The following is a 23,833-nucleotide window of genomic DNA, read 5'->3' on the forward strand; positions in this document are numbered from 1 at the left end:
AGGTCCTTTCTTTGGTCCCCAAAACTATGAAATTATTTGCTCAAAGAAAATGTACTTATTAAGGTCCCTGATTCTCAAATTATTTGTCTTGCACTTTGTGTCATAGGATTCTAGACTTTGGTTAAGATACTTCGTGAAAAGAATATACACCAAAAAAAAAAAAAAAAAACTTTTAAGTCAGTAAAAAGTTGGTTATAGAGTTTGTACCAAAATAAGTACAAATTCATTTTGTACAGTAAGTTTTATATGCTTTTGACAAGGGTTTTCTTAAAAAATACTTATTACATATTTTTTATGAAACTAAACTCATACTATCTTTTCATCTTGCCAACGCGTGTGGAATGAGATTATTGAAATTTCTTTGTCCTTAATTTGATTTTTCGGATTAAATTTTAAAAATTCAAAATCTTTTATTTTTTGGTAGGAAGTACTTTATCCCCTTAGTGAGTCTATCCAATACGAATCCGAATTAATTATGAGTTATGACAATGAATGTTGATATTGAATGATTAAATTGAAAAAAATACATCTTTTCTCCTTTACTTTAGAGGAAAAATGTTAATCAAATAGGAAACATGCAACAATCCCCTTCACTAAAATTTTCATGACACTGTCTCAAAAGTCGATATTCTAGAGTTAGTAATAGTCCACATTTCAAGCAAACAACTACATGGAAAAGAGAAAGAAAAAGTTCATCATATATTGACCTTGAGAGTTGAGATTGTCGAATTTAGTATCACTAAGATAAATTTGCCTACAAATTATGGCAATCTCTATAATCTTCAACATAATCTAACACTAACAAATCCAGTCCAATTTAAAGTTACCACATCTATTCATTCAAGTACCTCAATTGAGATTATTTTTTTACAATGTCTATTCAAAATGTGTAATTTTCACTTAAGTGTGTGAATAATTGAAATGTACCGTAATTTTTCTCTTTCGTTTCTAGCCAACTACATAAACAAACTCCTAACGTTGCTATGTCTTTTCATTTAGACACATCAATTGTCGTTATTTCTTATAAGACACTTAGCGTGTATCCAAAATGTGTTTATTGAACACCTTGTGCAAACATGTCATGCCGAATGTTTTTTGCTTAGAGTTGAGCGTGCAAATATTAAAGTAATTTTTTCTTTCTCTTTATTCTCTAGCTAAAATAGACAACCTCCTAAACTTGTACAACCACAATGACATACCCACAATAACAACAACAATGACATACCTAGTAAAATCTTACAAAGCGGGGTCTGGAGAGGATAGAGTGTAAGCAAACCTTATTCCTACCTTGGGAGGTAGGAAGATTATTTCTAGTAGACCCTCGGTACAACGACAAACAACCTCCTAAACTTGTCATGATACAATTATAAGTGAATTGTCAATTTATTTGGCCAATTAAATACTTAATTAAACTTTTCATAAAGAAAAGAAAAAGGCAAAAAGGGGTAATAACAAATTAAAAAGAAAAGAAAAACAACCCCAAAAAGAAGCAAAAGTAAAATTGTCTAATCCAATTCAAGAAAATACAAAGTTTCCCCAAACAACCTCCTTCCTTTTTGCATCAAAACTCTTCACAAATACCACCAAAAGAAAAATCACCTTCACCCCCCAACCCCCACCCCCTACCCCAACCCCAACCCCACCCCCACACCCCAACCCTCTCCTCCATTCTTGTTTCTATCAGTGACTGAAAATTTTTATTCACAGATCCAAACTTGAAACACTTCGATTTTTTTTATTTTAAAAAAAAAAAAAAACTCCATAAATGTTTTTTTTAACTTTTACTTGTTTAATTTGATCCATGAAGTTTCTTAACATTCATCTATATGATCTATTAGATTACAAAAAGCTTCACTCTCTAATACTAATTGTTCAGTTTATTCCCATTTTGCCCTTTCATTTCCATCTCCAATGTCTAACAACAACGAGAATCATCATCTGATCCATTCTTCAATCGGTAATACCCGACCCGAATCCGAAACGGAAAACGGATCTAGTACTGGTTCATGTGAGCATTTATCGGAGCTCCGATCTAAATTCGGGTCAAACCCGTTTCGCAACTTCCCTAACTGCGTCAAAGTTAAACCATTTGGCCGCGCGTCAATCCTACGCGATCCAGAGTTGATTCGTTGCGGCGCGTGCGAAAAAACTCCTCCACACGCGCCGTTGCGATTGTACGCTTGCGTCACGTGCGCTATGGTCTTCTGTCCCGTCCACGCGCCGTCTCACGCGCCAGATTCCGATCCTTCGCTCCACAACATTGCGGTCGACATCTCACGCGCCGAGCTCTACTGCGGCGCGTGCGGTGATCAGGTCTACGACCGAGACTTCGACGCCGCGGTCGTGCTCGCCCAAACCGAGGAGCGTGGGGAGCACGCGCAGGAGAACACGCCGAAGAGGCGGCGCGTGGAGTACAAGCCGTGGACACCGGAGGTGCAAGAGCAAGTCTTGATTGTCGGTAATTCGAGTCCATTTCCAAGTCAAATTATAAGCAATGATGAAACAACAACAACACAAGAATTAGTACAATGGGGTTTAAGAGGACTTAATAATCTTGGAAATACTTGTTTTATGAATTCAGTATTACAAGCATTGTTACATACACCACCATTGAGGAATTATTTCTTGAGTGATAAGCATAATAGATATTATTGCCAGAGGAAGAATAGTAGCGTCGTAACGAGGAGTAGTAGTAGTGGTGGTGGTGGTGGTGATGGTGCTAACAAGAATAATAACTCTATGTTGTGTTTGGCTTGTGATTTGGATGCAATGTTTTCGGCGGTTTTTTCAGGCAATCGGACCCCGATTAGTCCAGCAAAGTTCCTCTACAGGTCTGCATTTCGTCGGCTTTTGTTTGTTTGTTTTACTATATGTTGCTGCAGTTGTTTTGTATCTTGCTGTTTTGCTGTTTTATTTTTCGTACAATCCTGTGTTGAATACATTTCTTTTGAGCCGAGGGTCTATTGGGAACAACCTCTCTACCCCACAAAGATAGGGGTAATGTCCGCATACATCCTACCCTCTTCAGACCCCACTTATGAGGTTACATTGGGTATGTTGTTTTTGTTGTTGAGATCATGTTTGGCTTTGTTGTAGGAACTGTTGTATGATTGCATAGAATAGAGGCGAATAATGTATATATAATAGACTACACCCGCTCTGAATTCCCTGACTCCAAATTTTGGATCCACCTCTGGCATAGAGAGTGATATTTAGTCAAAGGGTTCATTAGTTTAGGTTGGTTGTGCTCTTCTTTTCTAATGATATAGGGGCAAGATTAAATTTTAATTGTTGGAGTTGTATATATTACCCTTTTTACCTCAATGACAACAACTCACCCCGTGTGATCCTACAAGTTGGGTATGGGGATGATGGGGTGGGGTGTACGCAGAGTCGCAGACCTTACCCTTACCCTAGTGGGGTAGAGAGGCTGTTTCTGATAGACCCTCGGCTCAAGAAAAGCGTTTTCGCCCTTTTTTACCTCATTAACAAAAGTTGTGCATATCACCTTTTTCCATGAATAAAAGTGAGATTTTCTGGTAGTGTATGTGATATAATGCGGATGTAGTTTGTTTAATTGGATGTAGATTTTCTTTTTTGAGTATCTAGTTGCAGTCTATGTTGTATCTGATTTTGACAGATGTAAAATTTTGTCCGGAACAGCTGGTGGAAGCATGCATCAAATCTTGCAAGTTATGAACAGCAGGATGCTCATGAGTTTTTCATTTCCGTGCTTGATGGGATTCATGAAAGAATGCAGAATGATAAGGGAAAGACCCAGAGTCCAGGTAAATTGTTTGTTGCATTAAGTGTGTCTGTTAGTTGCCCATCCTTTCTCCCCCATCACCTAAAATCCCTGTTATTCGGGTATGTTAGTTGCTTTTTGGCAGTCTTTTTTGTTGTATGCATATCTGAACTTGACACGAGTTCTTGTACAAAATGCTGAGGCTATTTTCAATTGTGATAAGTAATGCTGTGCTGTAAAAAAAATCTTTTTCAATGAAGTATGCTGTAAGAATTTAGGTTCTGCTGTCAGAAACATAAGCCCTAGTACCTAAAGCATTAAGTAATACTCCCTCTGGATAAAAAAAGTGTCCGCTTAGCCATTTGCACACCCCTCAAGAAAATATCAACTCCTAGAAAAAATAGGTAATTTGACTAAACTGGCCCTAATTAAAATGGTATTGGGATTTGATCACATAGCACTTAATAGGGGCGAATATGGGAAAATAAGGTTAATTCTTTTTTGATTTGATAAGTGGGCACTCTTTTTGACTCTCTTTTTGATCCGGAGGGAGTATATATCAAAATGAGTGTGATGGGCACACACACAAAGACAAAAAAAGAAAAGAAGCTAAAACCACTAAAGGACATCTAAATGTTTTAAGTATTTAGACATTTCAAGACTTCCAGAGTTTTATAGGCTTTTTTTTATTAGTAGATCACCAAAATACGATATTTACATTATTTTTCCTTTGCAGTAACAAATTCCTTACTGTAATATGCTTGATTAGTAGAGTTAAATTTGAGAAGTCTTCAATCTTTCTCATGATACCATAGATGGAAAGTTTGCTTTTGGCTTTCTAGCCTTATGTTTCATAGACATATGGTAGTTGCAAAGTTTCTATGTGTTAGACTCGATTTTTCATTGTTATAAAATTGGTCTACATTAACCAGTTGGTAACCTTATTAGACCAATCATTGAAATCAAAATTTATTTTGCTGTAGAGTGAAAATATTGTTAACATAAATCTAAAAAACTCAAATAACTAAATAAGTGGATTACTGAAATTTTAGGAGTTACTTGCAAAGGTCTGGTACCTCAGCAGGTGAATTGAATTTTTCTTAGAGGGAGGAGGGGGTGAAAGGGGCAATCTCTGCCGAAGTAGAATAATGTATTCAAGCATCTTGATAGGAACTTAGGATCTTATCTTTGTTGTTCTAGAATCTCATCTCTCATGGCGATCCAAACTTCCGTCGTCACTGAAAAAGGATAGTGATATTTGACTGCAGGTTGTGGTTAGGTCCTTTCTTTGCCATAGGCAATAAACCAGTTGACATTTGCTATCAGGCTTAGAGATGTTTCACAAAAGCGAAATGATTTCCTCCTACTCTCCTGAGTAAGTCTCAGTTTGGTTAGTCTTTTTGATTTCAACATAGGAGTTTTCTTTTACTACAATAATTCTCGTATTAACTCGCACTTTTACTATGTTTTAGGGTCTTACTGTCAAGAGAGCTGATCACAACCTTCAAGAAAGCTTGAAGTCTTTACTAGGTTGACAACTATGCTTTGTCATTTTGTCTAAAGCCCCATGTCATATTGTTCTTGTGGATCGTCTTGGTACCTTGCATTTCTTTAGAAGAGCAATCGTTAGAGGGCTGACTCTTTAGCAGCAATTCATTTGTGATATGGTAAATTTGTTGCGTTAATTTTATTTAAGTTCTATGTTGCTTGGACTCTTCAAAAATGCCAGCATGTCGGATTCTCCAAAAGTAGTGCATTTTGGGAGGATCCGACACAGGTGCGGCAACATTTTTGAAGAGTCCGAGCAAGATAGCTCAAGCCATATGTACTATGATTGAGAAAATTCAAACCTATACTCATTCCTCTTAATTGGAGGATTAAGTAATGTACAGAGCTAGAACTGAGAATCTGAGATAATAAGATAGTCTGCTCAGTTTACAAAATTTAGCTGAAACCTGGTTATTGCAGTTAAATAATGAATACAAGGAGCAATAGCCTATAGTTTTTAGTAATAGAGTTTTCAAGGCAATTAATGTGCCTTGCAAGACAATACTTCTTTTTCTGACTTTTTTACGTTAATGTCATATGTACTTCCTACTATGTGGGATTTCACTGGGTATGTTGTTGTTGTTGTAATGACAAATGTACTCCATTAATTTTAGCTACTCATTGTGTTGATTGCCTTTCCACTTAGGAGTATTGTTGTTTTGTTTTGCAATAGCTCAGAAAACTTTATGACATGAATAGAGTCTTTTGCTTTTTATGAAGTGTGTCGAGCATTTTAAGCGGTGTATATAAAGTGTGTTACTATATGTAACTTATTTGGAGTATTGCCTTTTGTCATTTGTGAGCTTATCTTACCGGATCTTTTTCTTTGGCGCAGGAAGCGGGGACTGTTGCATTGCTCATAGAGTATTTTCTGGAATCTTGCGGTCTGATGTCATGTGTACAGCTTGTGGCTTCACATCTACTACATATGATCCATGTATAGACATCTCATTGGACTTGGAACTGAGCCAGGGGAGTTCAACAAAGATGACATCAAAGAAGTCTCACAAAAAAGAAGCAGAACCCGGAAAGTCTAGCCAAAACGGTCGACTTTCTACGCTGAGGGGATGTTTAGATCATTTTACAAGACCTGAGAAATTGGGTTCTGATCAGAAGTTCTTCTGCCAACATTGTCAAGTGAGACAGGAATCTCTTAAACAGATGTCGATAAGAAAGCTGCCTTTGGTTTCTTGCTTCCATATCAAAAGGTTCGAGCATTCCGTGATTAAGAAAATGTCAAGGAAGGTTGATCACTACCTACAGTTTCCTTTTTCCTTGGACATGTCACCTTACCTCTCTTCATCGATATTAAGGAGTCGATTTGGAAATAGAATCTTCTCCTTTGACGGGGACGAGCAAGACGCGCCCTGTGAATCGTCCTCGGAATTTGAGCTGTTTGCTGTCATCACCCATACCGGTAAACTTGATGCTGGCCATTACGTAACATATCTGAGGTTAAGTAACCAATGGTACAAATGTGATGATGCTTGGATCACTCAGGTGAGCGAGAACATCGTCAGAGCTGCACAAGGATACATGATGTTCTATGTGCAGAAAATGTTGTACTACAAGGCTAGTGAAAAACAAGGTTAGCTAGAAAGAAACCAGCAGCAGCGTACTATTCGCGAAGTACCAATGCAGCACCCATAAGATCGGGTTATGTAGACATTGTTTGCCAAAAAAAGGGATCGAGCTGATATTTTTGTTCCAGAGCGCTGCTGTTTTGAGTTTTCGATGTTCAGTTGGAGTGTAATCTTAGCCTGAATTTTAAAGGCGCACTCTCCTACATTCAGGAAATTTTGGCAACAGAATATGTTATCCCTTGCAAAAGAGATAATTAGTGTAACCTTTCTATTTTTTGTGACTAACCATAGAAAAGTAATAATAGCAACTTCAAGGAGAAGAAACCTGTTACACCTTTCATGCCTTTTTTCTTGGATATTCAAGTTTCAATCTTTTTGGACACAGTTCTTGTCCAGGCCCTCTGGCATCTCAATGCTACGTTGAGCTGCTGGTGAGTGGTTTTTTGAACTTTGCCTTTCATTCAACAAGCAATGGATTACCAATAGATCAGCAATATAGCAAATTATATATCCAACATTCTGACAATTAAGGACCGGTTTGACAATTTTAAAGCACTATGGGGTCATTTGGTTGCTGATTAGAGTTATGCAAGTATTAATAATGTCATGATTAGTTATGCAGGGTTTAGTAATTCATGTATTAGTTATTTTTATCTTCTAAACTGATGCATTTTCTGGTAGCTCAGAAGAAAAAAAATGACTTCTTCAGAGACACAGCATGTCATATTAAACATACCTTGAGACACTATTATCAAATTTTAACACCCCTTGAGACATTATTATCAATTTTTAACACTAAAATTTTTTTTATCAAATTTTCAATGCAGATTATTCTCCAATTCAAATATTTTTTTTTATAAAATATTGTTCAGTTACATCTTCATTGAAAAATATTATTTTAAGAAAACGTTTGCTTTAGTGTCAAATACATGCGTCTTTAAAACATGTTTAACATGGAGCCTTGAGAAATTGACAAATGGCTCCATGTTTAAAACATACTTTCTAATGTGGCTTAATGCATATTCGGCTCCCTAAACTTGTCCCTTTTTTCCATTTTGGCATCTCAACTAAGTGTTGTTCCTATTGAACTCCTGAACTTGTCATCAAATGTGTCTATCAAACACAATCCGACTTATATAGTATTCCATTTTTAATGTAGCAACATCCTAATATATATTCTAATTTAATTATGTCATATTTTAGCTAATATTAACATCAATTGAAAGGAAAAAAAAAGAGTAGCTCTTAATTAAGCTGGCAGTAGAAGAGCAGAACCAACAGAAACCGATACATCCATGACCTAAAAAATAGCTTAACACATGTCTAAAATATTACTCCACCTTCATTTCCCGAATTTAGTTTTTTGCTTCTAATAAAAATCAGATTTAGGGGGTTTGATAGACACACTTGAGGACGAGTTCAGGGGTTCAACAGGAATAACACTTAGTTGATGTGCCAAAATTAAAAAAAAAGATAAGTTTAGGGGGCCGCATATGCGTTAAGCCTTCCAATGTTCTATTATCTCCTCAATTACTAGTTATGTACATGAAACAAATTATGAATGTCATTTTCAAAAAAATGAAAGTTATTCTCTAGTATTTATTAATAGTAAATATTGTAATTTTTTTTAAAAATACGTTTATATTACGTTATTCTAGACTCCAACTAACACTTGGACAATAATACTATCTGATTTCCTCATATCGTGGTTAATCTTCAACATACGCTTTTGTTTGAAAAATATATTCTACTCGCTAATGAAACTATTGAAGATTATTTCTGAAAAAATATTTTACATGAAAAATATATATATATATATATATATATATATTTTTTTTTTGTGAAAAATACAAGTGCAAAACTTCTTTGAGCTTACACCTATTTATGTGTTGAAATATACCCAATGCATTGATAATTATTTTGGGTTCATATTTCATATGCAAATGTAGGCGAGATTATATGTGGTATGGATATGTATTACGGGAATAAAAATACCCCCTTTTTTTTTTTTTTTTTTTGAATTTTTGAATCTTGCTCCAAAATATTGTGATTTAGTACTTATGAAGAGAGAGTTATGAGTTATCCATCATGCATGTTGATGCCTTATTAATTTGTTGCAAGGAAAAGTGTGGCAAGTAGCTAGCTTTGATGACACATTTAAGTCTCAACTACCTAACTCCTTAGTTAAGTTTAATAATAAGTAGGCTATCATCTTAATTAAGTGTAATAATAAGTAGGCTATCATCTTAGCTAAGTGTAATAATAAGTAGGCTATCATTCTCATCTCCTTAGACTAATCTTTGTTTTGTGACTCTTGTTATCATGCTAAAAAATTTCACAGACGAATGACTTTGGTTTCCTTTCCTACTCTGATTGATAGGGGATATTTTAGTCCTTCTTGTATAAGGAAACCATATGTATATTGGATGTTTAATTCTCTATTATATATATGAGACCCAGGATTCCCAATTGGTAAAGACCTTCCAACCATCTCATCTTTGATTCTGTCACATGGTATCAGAGCCACACTTCAATTTTTTTCTTCAAACCCTGGCTAGCCAACCCCCGTTTCAATTGATCACTGACAATTCTGGCCATCCTCATTCAAACCTGGTGTATAAGCAATGGCTTAGTGCTGATCAAACTGTTTGTTCATGGCTTTTTTCCACAGTCTCAGGTGATTATTTGGTGGAGGTATGTGATCTCACACATTCCTATCAAATTTGGGATCACCTACACAAACGATTCCTAACTGCAAGCATGGCTATAACTATGGAGTTAAAGAGAGAACTTTCTAATCTCAATAAACTTTCAACTGAATCTATGGAGGCTTATCTTCGTGAAGTTAAGAATATTGGAGATTCTTTGGCCGCTATTAATACTCCACTAACTGAACAACAATTGATTGAATATGTGTTTGAAGGCTTGGATGATAAATATGATAACTTTGTTACTGCTGCTACATATTTTGGAGGTTCGATTAACTTTGACGATTTGCGGACAAAGTTAATTATGTATGAGCAATGCCTTGCTCTCACTTATTCAGACGCCTCCATTACACACAAGCACTAGCTACGACCATAAATTCTAACTCCTCCACAAAGTTTAATCCTGGAGGTTCTGGAATAAAACTCATCATCTCAAACAAAAATAAATCTCTAAATACAATGTTAAAATATTGGGTAATGAATATTTTGTGGAGGAGGAAAAAAAATATTGTGAAGTATTCCATCTTGTTTTCGTAACTGCTTTTTCTTCTCCCTTTGTTCGATTTTTTTTTTTGTTTTTGGTCTATGTCCTTTTCATTATAGAATCAGAAAGCTATTTCTGGCATTTTTGATTTTGATCAGTGATAGAAGAAGAACTAAAAAGAAGGAATTTGGATTCATATTAATTTTAAAATGTCAAAGCATATAATTGTCTGTTCAAAATTGTAAGGATTATTTCTACCATCTCACCACAAAACTTTCATTTTTGCTGAGTTTTCAACTCGAAGAATTAGAATTTGGTTTGAAAATCGAATCTAATTGGTTTGCTCTACCATGTCACTGGCGAGTAAATATCATGCTCTCTAGTTTGTTTAGAATTGTTAAATTTGTGTTCAAATGACACAGTTTTAGTAGACGTCAAGTGTTCAATAGAAACAAGTCTTACTATAGGTGTCTAAGAGGAAAATTCGGTCATGTTTAAAGGACTACATGTGTATTCAACCTAAAATATAAGGTAATCTATGTAAAATCTCACGTTAAAACCAAAGATAGCGTGAAATAAAAGAAAAACTACATGTAATTATTGTTTATAGCCCCATTCATTCATTTCAGTTACAAAGAAAATGAAGCATTCTACCATTTATTACTGCACTCAAATGTCATAACTAGAGTACGAATCCATAAACCATAGAGTAAAACAAAAAATTGTGAGAGATTCTTGGACTCGTTATAGTTAGTTCATCTTCACTTTCTAAGAGACTAAATGAAGCCTAATGTTTTTTTTTTTTTTCAATGTGGAAACAGGACAAATGAAATGAAAAACAAGAGATAATGGTAAAAAATATATCTATTACTTTTTTATGAGTTTCTACTCGAATTATCAGGAGTTTGTGTTTTCTATCTAAACTATCACTAACTATTTATCAAAAATACACCTAAAGTATCACCAACTATTTATCAAAACACACCTCGACTATTATCATGATGATGCTGGAAACTCGCAAAAAAGTAATACTTCGGGTGTCTTTTAACCCATTATCTCTTACTTTTTAAATTATTTTTTTCAATTAGTTCCTTTAATTATTTGCGTGAAGTGTCCTTTGATACTTTCTTTTAAATAAAAAAAATGAGCTACACATTCAATGTGTGTTTTGATAAATAAATAGTAATAGTTGAAGTAAAAAATGCAAACGCCCGGAAATTCAAATAAGAAACTCGCAAAAAAAAAAAAAAAAAAAAAAAAACTCAGGTGCATATGTTTTTTTTTTTTTTTTTTTTTTTTTTTTTTTAAATCATTATCTCGAAGAACAAAGAAAAGAACAACCATATGCTAAAAAAATTTAGGGCGGAGAATGCCTACAACAAAACATCGTGATTGTGTCTTATCTCATAATAAAAAAAACCAAAAACACGTATCTCCAAAATCAATTTCGATCCACGAACCCAAATTCTAAAACTCTCCTATAAGTTTGGTATTTAAATCCCCTTTTTACCATATTCTCTTTTTCTTTTTTGAATTTCAATACCCTTTAGTTTCATTTCATTGTTTTTTTTTCCAGTTTTTAACATCTGGGTTTTGTTTTATCTTGATTTTGTGAAATGGGTTTTTCTTAATTAAGTAAATAAACTAGAAAAAATAGATTCTTGGTATTAAAATTCCCTTTTTTGAAATACCCATTTCATTTTCAGTTTCAGTTTCAGTTTCAATACCCTTTGAGTTTCACTTTGAATTGTTATTTTGAGTTTTTTTTTTTCTTCCAGTTTTAGCATATGGGTTTGGTTTTATCTTGATTTTTTGAAATGGGTTTTGCTTAATATAGTAAATAAACCAGAAAAAGTAGATTCTTGTTTATTTTTGGGTTGTTTTGAAGCTCTTGTTTAATGGTGATTGGAAGTTAAGTATTAACCAGGTATGTATGTGACCACTTGTTCTTTACTCTTCCTGTTTTCTTGGATGTTAAAATCTAGAAGGAAATTGATGATTTTTATGAACTTTGCTTATTTCTTGCAAATAAATTGTTGAAGATTTATATAGCTAACCCCTACTAGTTTAGCATTGAGACATAGTAGTTGTTGTATTAAGGTTTATTTCAGAAAGCTGCCTTGTACTAAAATTAAGGTGTAAGGCATTGAAACACCCCTAAACTATGGCGAAATAGCCAACTACACGCCTAAACTATGCGGGATCCTATGGACCCCTGTGAACTTATTTTTCATAATATTTACCCAAAATTATTTTTTTTCGTATTATTTACCTCGTTCACTAATTATCTAGTAAAGAAAATAAGTTAAAAAAATTGGTCTTAATGGTTTTTTTTTTTTATTTGATTCTTTCAAACTCAAACGACCAGACCCTCATAAAGTGACTCAGAAAAGAAAAAATCAAAAGAAGAGATGGAGATCGTAACAGTAAAAGGAAGAGGATGAGGGTCCAGTCGTTTAAGTTGGGAAGAATCCAATGCAAACAAACATTAAGACCCCTTTTTTAAGTATAAAATAAGCGCGCGTTTGCACATGCTGTGCTTTTACTTATTTTCTTTACTAGGTAATTAGTGAAGGGGGTAAATAATACAAAAAAATAAGTTCGGGTTTTTTTTGGGGGGGGGGGGGGGGGGGGGTTATAGGACACCCACATAGTTTAGGTGTGTAGTCGGCAACTTCGCCATAGTTTAGGGGGTGTTTCTATGCCTTATCCCTAAAATTAAACTAGGTCTTGTTTTCTTGATGGTTATGTATTTCTTGTTTTGTTAAGGAAAAGGCCTGGATTAGAAGTGTAGTTTTTTTGGTTTTGACATCTAAAATTGAACTAGGGAGTCTTTATTGTTTTCTTGGTTGATGTTTCGCCCATTACCATGTAGGTATGGTTTATGCAGGAAATATCACTCATCAAATAAATCCCAAGTCTGAAATATTAAAAGGGCAGCTCGCTGCACTGAACTCCTTCTATGTGTGAGGTTCGGGGAAGGGGTGGAGCACATTGAGCTTACTGTACATAGCCTTACTTGGCATTTCTGCAACTGTGAAACATTAGAGTGAACTAAGATACTGATAGTATGAAGGAGACTGATCCACAGGATCAATACATGGTGAATCACCATATTTGGTCCAATAATTTGGTTGAAATATCCTGGAATTATTTTGACGTAGCGTTCTTATTCAAGCAGTTTGAGAGTCCCCCCTCCTCCTCTTCACTTTGCCCCGAAAAGTAACTAGGACCAACTTAGGGTGTGTTTAGTATGAACCAATTTTCCCATGTTTAGTTGGTCAAAATTACTCCCTCCATTCCGTGATAAGTGGTGTTTTAGGCATTTTAATTTTTTCCAAAATAAGTAGTGCTTTAGGATTTCAAGAAGACTTTGGGCAAATTCTTCCAAGATTACCCTTATTTAAATAGTCAAGATTCACTAACTACATTTTCTTTTTCTAGAAAGTAGTAAAACTTGATTAGGGGTAAGATAGTAAAAACACTCCTACTTTTCTAGGAGTGAGCAATTTCTTAAAGGACGTGAATGAGCTTAAAAAGTCACTTATTATGAAATGGAGGGAGTATTAGAAAACATTTTCTCTAGGAAACAAGTTCCTGAAAATGAGAAAATGACTTCCCTAAAGGAAGTAGGGAAAACAAGTCCTATAAGTGTCATTCCAAGTTCATTATCTCCTCCCCACCCACCCAACGCCCCCACCCCCCACCCCTTGACTATCCCAACCCCCACCTTTTGACTATCCCACCCCCCAACCCCCGAACCCTCACTCCCGACCTCATCCCACCCCCATAGTGTTTTGCTAGATTACATGTAAATGCTTTTGGGATAATATTCTTTTGCTTACTTACCGAACACTAGAAAACAAGTAAGAAAACCACTTGTTTTTCAAGAAAACATTTTCCTTCGTACCAAACACACCCTTGCTCACATATTCACATTCCAATTGAACATTGCGTGTTGTTTATTATTCTCAAATGTTGAGATTATTCCCTTTACCAAACGGGTCCAATCACAACCTTCTATATAAGAAATTCTCTGTAGTTATTTATTGGAGCATGCTATTACTTTCTTTAGATAATGCAATTCTATGTGCATCTTCAGTTGGTGTTGTCACCTAACGAGGCAAGCTGAATTAATAGTAAGAAGCTTTGTCCTTGTGTGCAGAAAACATGATGAGCTTCAAGGACTGGGTCCTATCACAGTTGATAACCAAGTCAGTAGCCTCGTCAAGACCACTTTTAGTATCGGATAGCTTTTTATCAGAGGAACATCTTGATCAAGAGTTTGATCACCCAGGTAATTCTCCTTCATGTACTATTATATATTGTTCACCTATAATTTTCTTGCTATTTCATTGGAATATGACTCTATGTTAGTGTGGCAACGGTGAGGAGGTGTGAGAGGGTGGCCATGGTGGGCCTGAGGAAAGGGAGAGGTAGGCTGAAGAAGACTTTAGTGGAGGTGATTAGGCAGGATATGACACAGCTTCAGCTTAGCTGGGACATGACCCTTGATAAGAGGGTGTGGAGGTCGAGTATCAGGGTAAAGGGTAGTAGGTCGCCGCGCAGATCTCTTATCCGTACCAGGAGTATTAGTAGTTTTTTACGTCTGCTTATTCTTAGATCTCTAGGGCTACCTGCTTGTTTCTTTCATTTTGTTTATCTTATTATCTTGCTCCTGTTACTGCCTTTGTCACTGCTTCCTTTTCATCTTTCCTTAAGCCGAGGATCTATCGGAAACAACCTCTCTACCGTTACAAGGTAGGGGTAAGGTCTGCGTACACTCTACCCTCCCCAGACCCTACCTGGTGGGGGTGGGACTATACTGGGTATGTTGTTGTTGTTGTTAGTGTGGCTACGGTGTTTCGATTGTCTTCTAGCTTCAATTCCGAAGTTAATTTCTTGTTATTGGTTTTTGCTTTGCACTCTGGGTATATACAATTATTGGTGGCAAAATTAGCCCATGAAAACTTAGACCCCCTCAACCCGTTCAGGCCATTTATTAGTTCAGCCCATTTTAGCTCAACCCATTTCAGCCCATCTAAATATTGGTCTGATATGTAGCCCAGATTGACTCATGGAAACCTTGTCAATATATTTACAAAAAGGCATTTTTTTAATTTGATATATTATATATAGCCATAATAAAGAAAAATAAATAAACATTTTTATTAGGTATTTAAAAAATTACAGAAGAACAAACAAAGAAATTAAAACTTAGCTCATTCAAAAAAAAAATAAAAAAAAAATAGTAAGAATTGGGCTAGTTGGGTTGTGACCCGCTTTAGCCCATGTCAGCCCAGTAATGACCCGCCCAGTTACTAAATCAGCCCATTTTGACCCGACCAAATCTAGCCCAACCCACCCATTTGACACCCCTATATACAGTAGTGTAAGCATGTCTAATTTGCTTGATGGAGTTTGATGTAGACTTTCCACCTGATGAAGTTGCTCTATGCTCTTAAGCAGAGATCTTCTGAAGGTTGATGCAAGAAATGGTGTTTTTGTGCTATAAAGAGAGAGCTAACAAAATGACCTGATATTTGGTTATGTTCTATAGATTCTATTAGCAGGTGAAACTAAAGTTTTGGTGGTTGGATCAAGTTTCTGAACAATGTATGAGTTTTAGAAACTCTGACAAGTTTAGAGTGTGGGTAGCTTTTTTCGTTTATCTATTTATCTATGTTGGTTTTCCAAAAAGTGATAGCATGTTGACCTGAAAAATATGTCGTGCATTTATAGTGTTTTGTACCCTTGCGCATGATAGTTGCATGCTTAATAGTAATTCCCTACTTAGGACCATTTCAAAGTTGAAAGAAACAAAAAGCAGCTGAAGATTTTATTATATTAAAAATAAAAAGGGAAGTACTTAATTTCGTTCCAATCATGTGGGATTCAAGTTGGTTTATGCTTGGTTTTATGTTATTTGCTAGATGGTTAGCTTTTTCAGATGTTAGAAGTTAGATCTACAACCGTTTAAAAGAAACATAAGGGAAGTATGACATCGTTTCTCTTTAAAATAGGCAAAAGAAATTCTACCAGTTTTTTGAATGATATTCTACATTATCTCATCTTATGCTTTCTGACTCCAAATCTTGCCTTCTCATGCAAGTTGCAACAAGGAGTACGGGATAACTTTTTCGAGTAGCTAATTGTTAAACTTTTAAACTGTTTCCTTGTAAGGTAATGCCATCTTTAGGCTTTATAGGTTTTGTTACATTATAGAAGGAAATAAATCCAAATGGTCCTAGGCTTCAAATTGCTTAGTTAATGAGTTCTTGTTTGGCTGAAAGAGGAGAGCAATGTATTAAATTATACTCTATATAATCATAGTTAATATCATTGACCCCTGCAAATCAGTCATAACATATTCCTCGAGATCAACTAGTTTGCTACTAGAAGCACATATAGGTCGAATAGGCAAATTATGGCTACAATTTAGACAAATGATTTAAAGGAGACTTCTGTTTCATTAGTTTACTATATATTTCTAATATTCTTATATTGATTAATATCGATAAAAATGAAGTTTTGGTTTTTGCTGATCACAAATACTGTGTCCAACTTAACAATTACTACATGCTTGGCATTTTAGATTACAAGAGTAAAACCAATTGATATTCGGTTTGAACCCAAATTCCAGATGCCTAGCACCCCCTGCAATCTATTTTATATGATGGTACTTGAATCCTGGTGTTTAAGATGTAAAATTTGACATATATATCATATTGGTTATAGTAGAAGCAAATAAATAATGGTGAAAAAGATAGTTTGATAGAGAAAATATCATGATAGAGGTCATCATGATCATTGTTTTTATCAAAAATTAGTCTCCTAGCTTCATTGTTTGTCATCCGCATGTTGTTGTGTGTTTATTATTTGTGTAGACCTTTCATCAAAATTATTTATGTAGACCATTAATGTGTGCGCATCCGAAGTGCAACGGTCTATTGGGGCGGTACTCTGTAACTGCTATAATTCCATAATTTTGTTCTTAAGGCACATTTTACGTGTTTAGATAGATTGGACACTTTCTTTTGTTGTGATAAGGAAATTTATATACCATTACTGCACCAAAGCTTAAAGATCTGTAGTTCCCTAGAACATTAAGTAATGCGAAAACAAAAAGAAGCACCAATAGACCAGAATTATTATTGACGTGTGTAAAAAAGATAATGACAGCAAATAAAAACATGTATCAGTGTTTTATCTGTTGATAAGATCGGGCCCATATGCATATCATGCAGATCCTGTCATGTAGTATTGGGCTTCCCTCGTTAGTGTCAACTGAAATAGCATCTTACTCTGGCATATCCTTTTGGACTTTATTGTAATAATCTTCTGAATGTTACTCCCTACATTTAATTTGTTTGTCTTAGAAAGTAAAAAACACTTTTGAATCATGTGGTCTTAAACATGCCATGTGGGATGTTGAAATTAAAGAGTTGCCAAATTAGGAAAGAGGCATTCTTTTTTAGACAAACTAAAAAGGAAAGTAAGACAAACCAATTAAAACAGAAGGAGTATATAATAACACTGACTCATATGCACTTCACTATTAATTAATTGACTGTCAATTTCCACATCTATCACTATTGTATCAAATCGTTGATGGCATTCTTTTCTCTTTTTGGTTCAGCTCACACTGCCGATTTGGTTACAACATTAGCCAATACAATCCAATCTTCCGATGATAATCAGGAGAATACACAGAATACAAATAATTTCCATTCACAACAAAGGATGGATGAAGATTCTTTTCAGTCGGATTTTAGGGTTGATGAGAAGCCTAGTCCAGTGGTAAAGATTGAAGCCCTTCAGATTAAGTTCTTGCGCCTTCTTAAACGTTTTGGCCTGTCCGAGGACAACCTTCTGGTATCAAAGGTCTTATACCGGATCCAGCTGGCATCACTTATACGGGCAAGAGAATCAGATTTAAAAAGGGCAAATCTTAAAATCGAGAGAGCTCGTGTAATAGCAGCAGAACAAGAAGCTGCTGGCCGACCACAATTAGATTTCTCATTTAAGATCCTTGTACTGGGTAGAACTGGAGTTGGCAAGAGTTCAACCATAAATTCGATATTTGACCAATCAAAAGCAATAACCGATGCATTCAAGCCTAGTACCGACCGTATTCAAGAGATCTCGGGAACAGTAAATGGCATCCAAGTATCGTTTATCGACACTCCCGGTTTATTGCCCCCCTCACCCAGTAATGTCCGGAAAAACAAGAAGATTTTGCATTCTGTGAAACGATTTCTAAGGAAATCTAAGCCTGACATGGTACTGTATTTTGAGCGCCTGGATTTGATCAACACGGGATACAGTGATTTTCCTTTGTTGAAGCTTATAACGGAAGTCTTTGGTCCTGCAATTTGGTTTAATACCATCCTTGTTATGACTCATTCTTCCTTCAATCTTCGCGAAGGAACAAACGGATATCCTGTTAACTATGAATCTTTTGTCACCACGTGCACGGATTTGGTGCAACATTATATTCACCGGGCTGTCTCTGACACGAAGCTTGAAAATCCCGTAATTTTGGTGGAGAACGATCCCAATTGTAAGACCAATAATGCCGGAGAGAAAATTCTCCCTAATGGGCAGGTGTGGAAGTCACAGTTATTGTTGCTGTGCATATGCACCAAAGTTCTAAGTGATGTTAATACCCTATTGGAGTTTGAAGACAGTCTGAAGGTGGGACCCTCAAATGTAGGACGATTGCCTTCTCTTCCTCATCTTCTCTCATCCTTTCTAAAGCATCGTGCTCAGATAAGGCATGACGGAGCTGAGAATGAAATTGACGAGGTTTTTCTTTTTGACTCGGATGATGAAGATGAAGAATATGATCAATTGCCTCCTATTCGGATACTGACCAAGTCTCAGTTTGAAAGGTTGAGTGGTCCCCAAAAGAAGGATTATCTCGACGAATTAGATTACCGGGAAACCCTATATTTGAAAAAACAACTGATAGAAGAAGCCAGTAGAAAGAGAGAAAAGAGAGTTTCTTCTTCTTCGAGTGAGGGAAAAGCCGTGGATGATGGGTCTGAGGAGGGCCCGCCAGAGCCAGTTCTGTTGCCAGATATGGCTATTCCTCCAAGCTTCGATTCAGATTGCCCTATCCACAGATACAGGTGTCTCGTCACCAGTGAACAGTGGCTCGCAAGGCCGGTCCTCGATCCCCATGGCTGGGACCATGACGTCAGCTTCGACGGAATTAACCTCGAGAGCAGTGCAGAAATACGAAAAAACGTATTTGCCTCGGTTAATGGACAAATGAGCAAGGACAAACAAGACTTCAGTATTCAATCTGAATTTGCTGCGGCTTTCACCAATCCAGGTGGGCCCACTTACGCGGTTGGTCTTGATGTTCAATCTGCCAACAAAGAGCTGATCTGCACTATTCACAGTAACGCAAAGGTAAAAAACCTAAGAAATAATGTCACTGAATGCGGTATTTCTGTAATACCGTTCGGGGATAAGTATTTTCTCGGTGCCAAGTGTGAAGATAGTTTTACAATTGGAAAGAGACTGAAGTTTAATGTGAACACTGGTCGGATGGGGGGTGCTGGACAAGCAGCTTATGGCGGAAGCTTCATAGCTACTTTAAGAGGAAGAGATTATCCAGTGAGAAATGAAAGTCTGAGCCTCTCGATGACAGTTCTTTCTCTTAACAAAGAAACGGTTTTGAGCGGAAACTTGCAAACTGACTTCAGAGTGAGCCGAGGTACAAACATGTCAGTGAGTGCAAATCTCAATAACCGGAAACTGGGCCAGTTTTCCATCAAGACAAGCAGCTCTGAGCGCATGGAAATAGCTTTTATCGCACTTTTCTCCATCGCAAGAGCCCTGTTGCGCAGAAAGAGAAACGACCAACTTGTTGAAGATACCCTGGAAGCGGGATGAATATTAGGGGGCCTATCAATTTTTCTTTAGGCGCCATCTCCAGGGCTTCAAGGTGCGAAAGTAATTTCTTACTTGTAGTCTACATATTTTTAGGGTGGTGTTTCTCATGAAGCAGTTCAGCGATGAGCGAAGGTTGCTATGTTTTCGTTGTTGTTAGATCAGTATTATCAAATCCAGGGTAGGTAAAAAAGACACTTCTTTTTGTTGTCAGGTAAAGTTGAGATGGCTGTAGTTTGTATCAGAGTAATAAACTGTATAGTATTGATTTAGAAGAGCATACAAAAGTTTTCTGCGGTTCTTGTAATAACAATTAGCTTGGAAAAGCTAGCAGGATTCTAGTTTTGATGCCAGAAGGATGATTTTTTTTCTAGTATCAGATGATTTATTGTTCTTTTGGGCAATGACATCAATCTTTCTCCTTCCATGATGTTTTAAGTCTTATTCAATCAAAGATATAGTCTTCTTGTATTTGAATTGCTGCTGAAATGAACGTGGGGTAGGTAGTCAGACCAAAAATTTGCAGGAGATATTTCCGGCAACATTTGATGTGTGAGCTAGGCACAAGTCACGAATTTGAACTAGATGTAGGGTGAGGTGAGAGGACCTTCTATAATTTGAGTCTTCATATATCTTCATCATGAAAAATTGATGGTCTATTTTTTTCTTAATTCATTGCTTTTATTTACATGGTACTAGTATTCACTATAAAATTTGAGACAACTAATTTTCAGGCTGCTTTCAGGTTTCTATCTTTAGGCTGTAGTTAGAAGCATTTATTACTTAAGTAGGTTCACCCTTACTGCTCTAATTAGTGGTGTCAATTAAGTGAAATTTTTTAAGACAAGAAAAATGATAGTTCAAACAAATTCTTTTATTATCAAGACTATCAGATAAAGAGCACAAAAACCTTTAAAGACATATAGTATGGACGTGAGGCAGTATTTTTCTGGATGAAAAAATAAGAATGCTAACTAAAGCCAAGTTTGCACGGGGAAGTGCGAGATATCCGGTTTTGTTGTTACTGTTTAAGTTATGGCTAAGTTTATAAATTTTCGGTACATCTATTCACTTTGGGATAACTTTAGATATGTGGTGTTAATGCATAAACTTCAACCATATGAAACTGAAGACACCGAATGTCTGATGTTTGTCTAATGCTAGTACATATTAGGATATTCTATACCAACGAGTGGCTAAATTTGTAACGGAACAGGTATCTATAGTTGCCTAATGACTAATCGACTTGTGTCAAATTCAAGATTGCTCTGTGTCATTTGGTTCACATATGACCAAATCATTTTTCTACTATCGTTTTATTTTATTTTCTGATCATATATCATGTGATTGCAAAAGTGGCCCCATAAGAGAATTCTAATTCAAAACAAAGATTATGATAAGCTTTTTTAAGTTTACCTTTTTATAATAAAAAAAGATTGCTCGGTGCACAAAGTAATATGTTTTATGCGAAGTTCGAGGATAGCCTAAGGGGCTGACAAGTTATCTTGACCAAGCATAAGTAGTTGATTTTACTAATTAGAAAGTCAACTAATTGCTGGCAAAAACATAGATACCAAAATGATCTCGAATGTGATGGTCAGTTTTTTCTTTAAAAAATGAATTAAGGAATATTCCTGCAAAATCCTTTTCTTTGTTGGCAGGATATATAATTGTAAGACGTCACAAATATTATTATAGTATAACAAGAAATCCATCATTCAAAATGCCAGCATACAAAAGGACCAAATGTGTGATTTTCATTGTCTTTCTTGATACAATAATTTCTTCTCTTTATAAGCCACTCGTCTTGTCCCCATTGACACATGGGACCTTTGACTATTTTGGCCTATGATGTCACTTGGTAAATCAAAAGGCTTAATACTTATATAGCCCTCAAACTTCCTAACAAATACTATTTTGACACACTGCTTGTTCCAATCGATTTTAAACACATAATAAAATGTTTTTATAAAGCACTTGAATTTCTTTTTCGCGCATATCTCAAATGTCCATTACATAGATAATGTAATCACTTAAAATATGTCACCTCCTTTAATTATACGAATTTGTCTCAATAAGCCATAAAACCTCATGCATTTTCCAATTGAAGATGATGTGTAGTATAATCAGAGGAGGTGACATATTTTAAATAGTTAACTTATCTAAGTAATGGGTATTTGAGATCATGCACAAAAAGATTCTCAAAATTTGAACCGAAAGTCCTTACTAGGAACATTATATCATGTGTTCAGATACTAAATTAAAATAAATAATAGTTCAAGTGTCTAAATGAAATTTGCTGGCAAATTTGAGGGGTTGTCCGATCCATGTATTAAGCTAATCGAGAAAATAGAGACAACTGGTTGTCTTTTCTAACCAAGACAATTACGTATTTAGCTTTGCTAGTGTTTTTTTCCACCGGTCTATTCATACATCGCCAAGTTATCTCACCATTTAGTTTTATTTTTTTGTATTTTATTGTAGGATTCAGTTTCAGTTTTTGTGGCATAAAAAGGCTGACTTCTTGTTACTGCATAATCAATCCTTGGTCTGGGAAAAATAGAGTGGGGAGGGAGATAACTACCAGATTTCAAATAAGTAGATAATATAATACTCATATAGTCACAATTTATTTATTTTTATAGATTTTTTAGAGAGATCGATGAAGTAGGTTGAGAATTATTAAGTTTCAGGTTCAAAATCTGACACAAACAAAAATCCTACATAATTTCTTCCAACCTATTTAAGCTTTGGTGGACAAGTTATTCCGTACTTGTGCTAATGAGAGGTAACAGGTACCCTTCACGTGAACACCATGTTATAAAATAAAAAGCCACTACACTTTTTTGTGATAATAAATATCTATTTTGTATACAAATATACTTTCGACAAATTTTAATCATATAATAGTGCCTGAAAGAGCAGAGGCAGAGCCCACAATTTTAATTTTATTGGTTATGAATTTTAAAATAACGATATTAAATATTTAATCACTGAGTTTTAAATTTAATATATGTACATAGGTAGGGGTAAGGTCTGCGGACATCCTACCCCATTAAACCGCACTTGTAGAATTACATTGTGTATATGATTGTTGTAAATATTGAATGATTTTTTAATACAAATATAATATTTGAACAATAGCTATTGGGTTCAACCGAATTCGTACCTGGACTTCTAGTTCCGTCCTTATAAAAGAGGGAATGGAAGAAATAATTTATGAGATGTGCGAACAAAATCTCGCATCGATAATTAAAAGAAAATTAATCTCGCATCGATAATTAAAAGAAAATTAAGTTATATAGTATTTTTGGACTAGTACGAGATCCTCAAAACGATATCAAAACCGATGGTACGAGGATGATGGCATGACGACGTTAAAGTTTGTTTCTTTTGTTTCAACTAACCCGTAGAGACACACATATGGAAAAAAAAAAACTTTAGTGGTTGTATATATTCGACAAATTAGGAGTAATACTTAACAAATCTACTGATAAGACTCTCGATAAAAAACTTCCACAACAAAAAGGAGCTGAATAAACCAAGGAAAATAAATCACTTTTCCGGCATGAATCATGTTTTTTATTAATACAGTACTATATATAACTTTTGGAAAAATTTCATAAACCTCCCCTCACGTTTGCAATATTACTGCTACCTCCCCTATTTTAACTTTTATGTTACAACTATTTTATTCTATTTATTACTAATAATGAAAATATAATATATCTGGACTTATTTGCCCTCCCCTAAAATCATTCTCTTTTGATTAATTATTATTTCATTAATATCTTCTCTAAAAGTTTCTTTCTTAGGAATATTAAATGAAGACCATCTTCTTCTTTTTTTAATTTATTCTGTT

General features: G+C 35.3%; 2 protein-coding genes across 3 annotated transcripts; both read left to right on the forward strand.

Moving 5' to 3' along the window:
- The first annotated feature begins 1,631 nt into the window (after positions 1–1,631).
- LOC132603113 (ubiquitin C-terminal hydrolase 22-like) lies at positions 1,632–7,220 on the forward strand. Its single transcript, XM_060316010.1, has 3 exons — positions 1,632–2,831; positions 3,664–3,788; positions 6,129–7,220. The coding sequence occupies exons 1-3, from the start codon at positions 1,912–1,914 to the stop codon at positions 6,884–6,886; spliced, it is 1,803 nt and encodes a 600-aa protein (XP_060171993.1). The 5' UTR covers positions 1,632–1,911; the 3' UTR covers positions 6,887–7,220.
- Positions 7,221–11,405: 4,185 nt separating this feature from the next.
- Positions 11,406–20,396, forward strand: LOC132603114 (translocase of chloroplast 90, chloroplastic). Of its 2 annotated transcripts, XM_060316012.1 has the most exons (4): positions 11,406–11,995; positions 12,944–13,171; positions 14,234–14,365; positions 17,708–20,396. In XM_060316012.1, exons 3-4 carry the CDS (start codon positions 14,239–14,241, stop codon positions 19,972–19,974), a joined length of 2,394 nt encoding a protein of 797 aa, XP_060171995.1. In that variant the 5' UTR covers positions 11,406–11,995; positions 12,944–13,171; positions 14,234–14,238; the 3' UTR covers positions 19,975–20,396. The 2 variants fall into 2 exon arrangements, with proteins under 2 accessions (XP_060171995.1, XP_060171994.1); XM_060316011.1 differs by lacking the exon at positions 12,944–13,171 and having other exon boundaries at positions 11,407–11,995.
- The last annotated feature ends 3,437 nt before the right edge of the window (positions 20,397–23,833 follow it).

Source organism: Lycium barbarum, chromosome 7, assembly GCF_019175385.1.
Source record: "Lycium barbarum isolate Lr01 chromosome 7, ASM1917538v2, whole genome shotgun sequence".
Taxonomy (NCBI): domain Eukaryota; kingdom Viridiplantae; phylum Streptophyta; class Magnoliopsida; order Solanales; family Solanaceae; genus Lycium; species Lycium barbarum.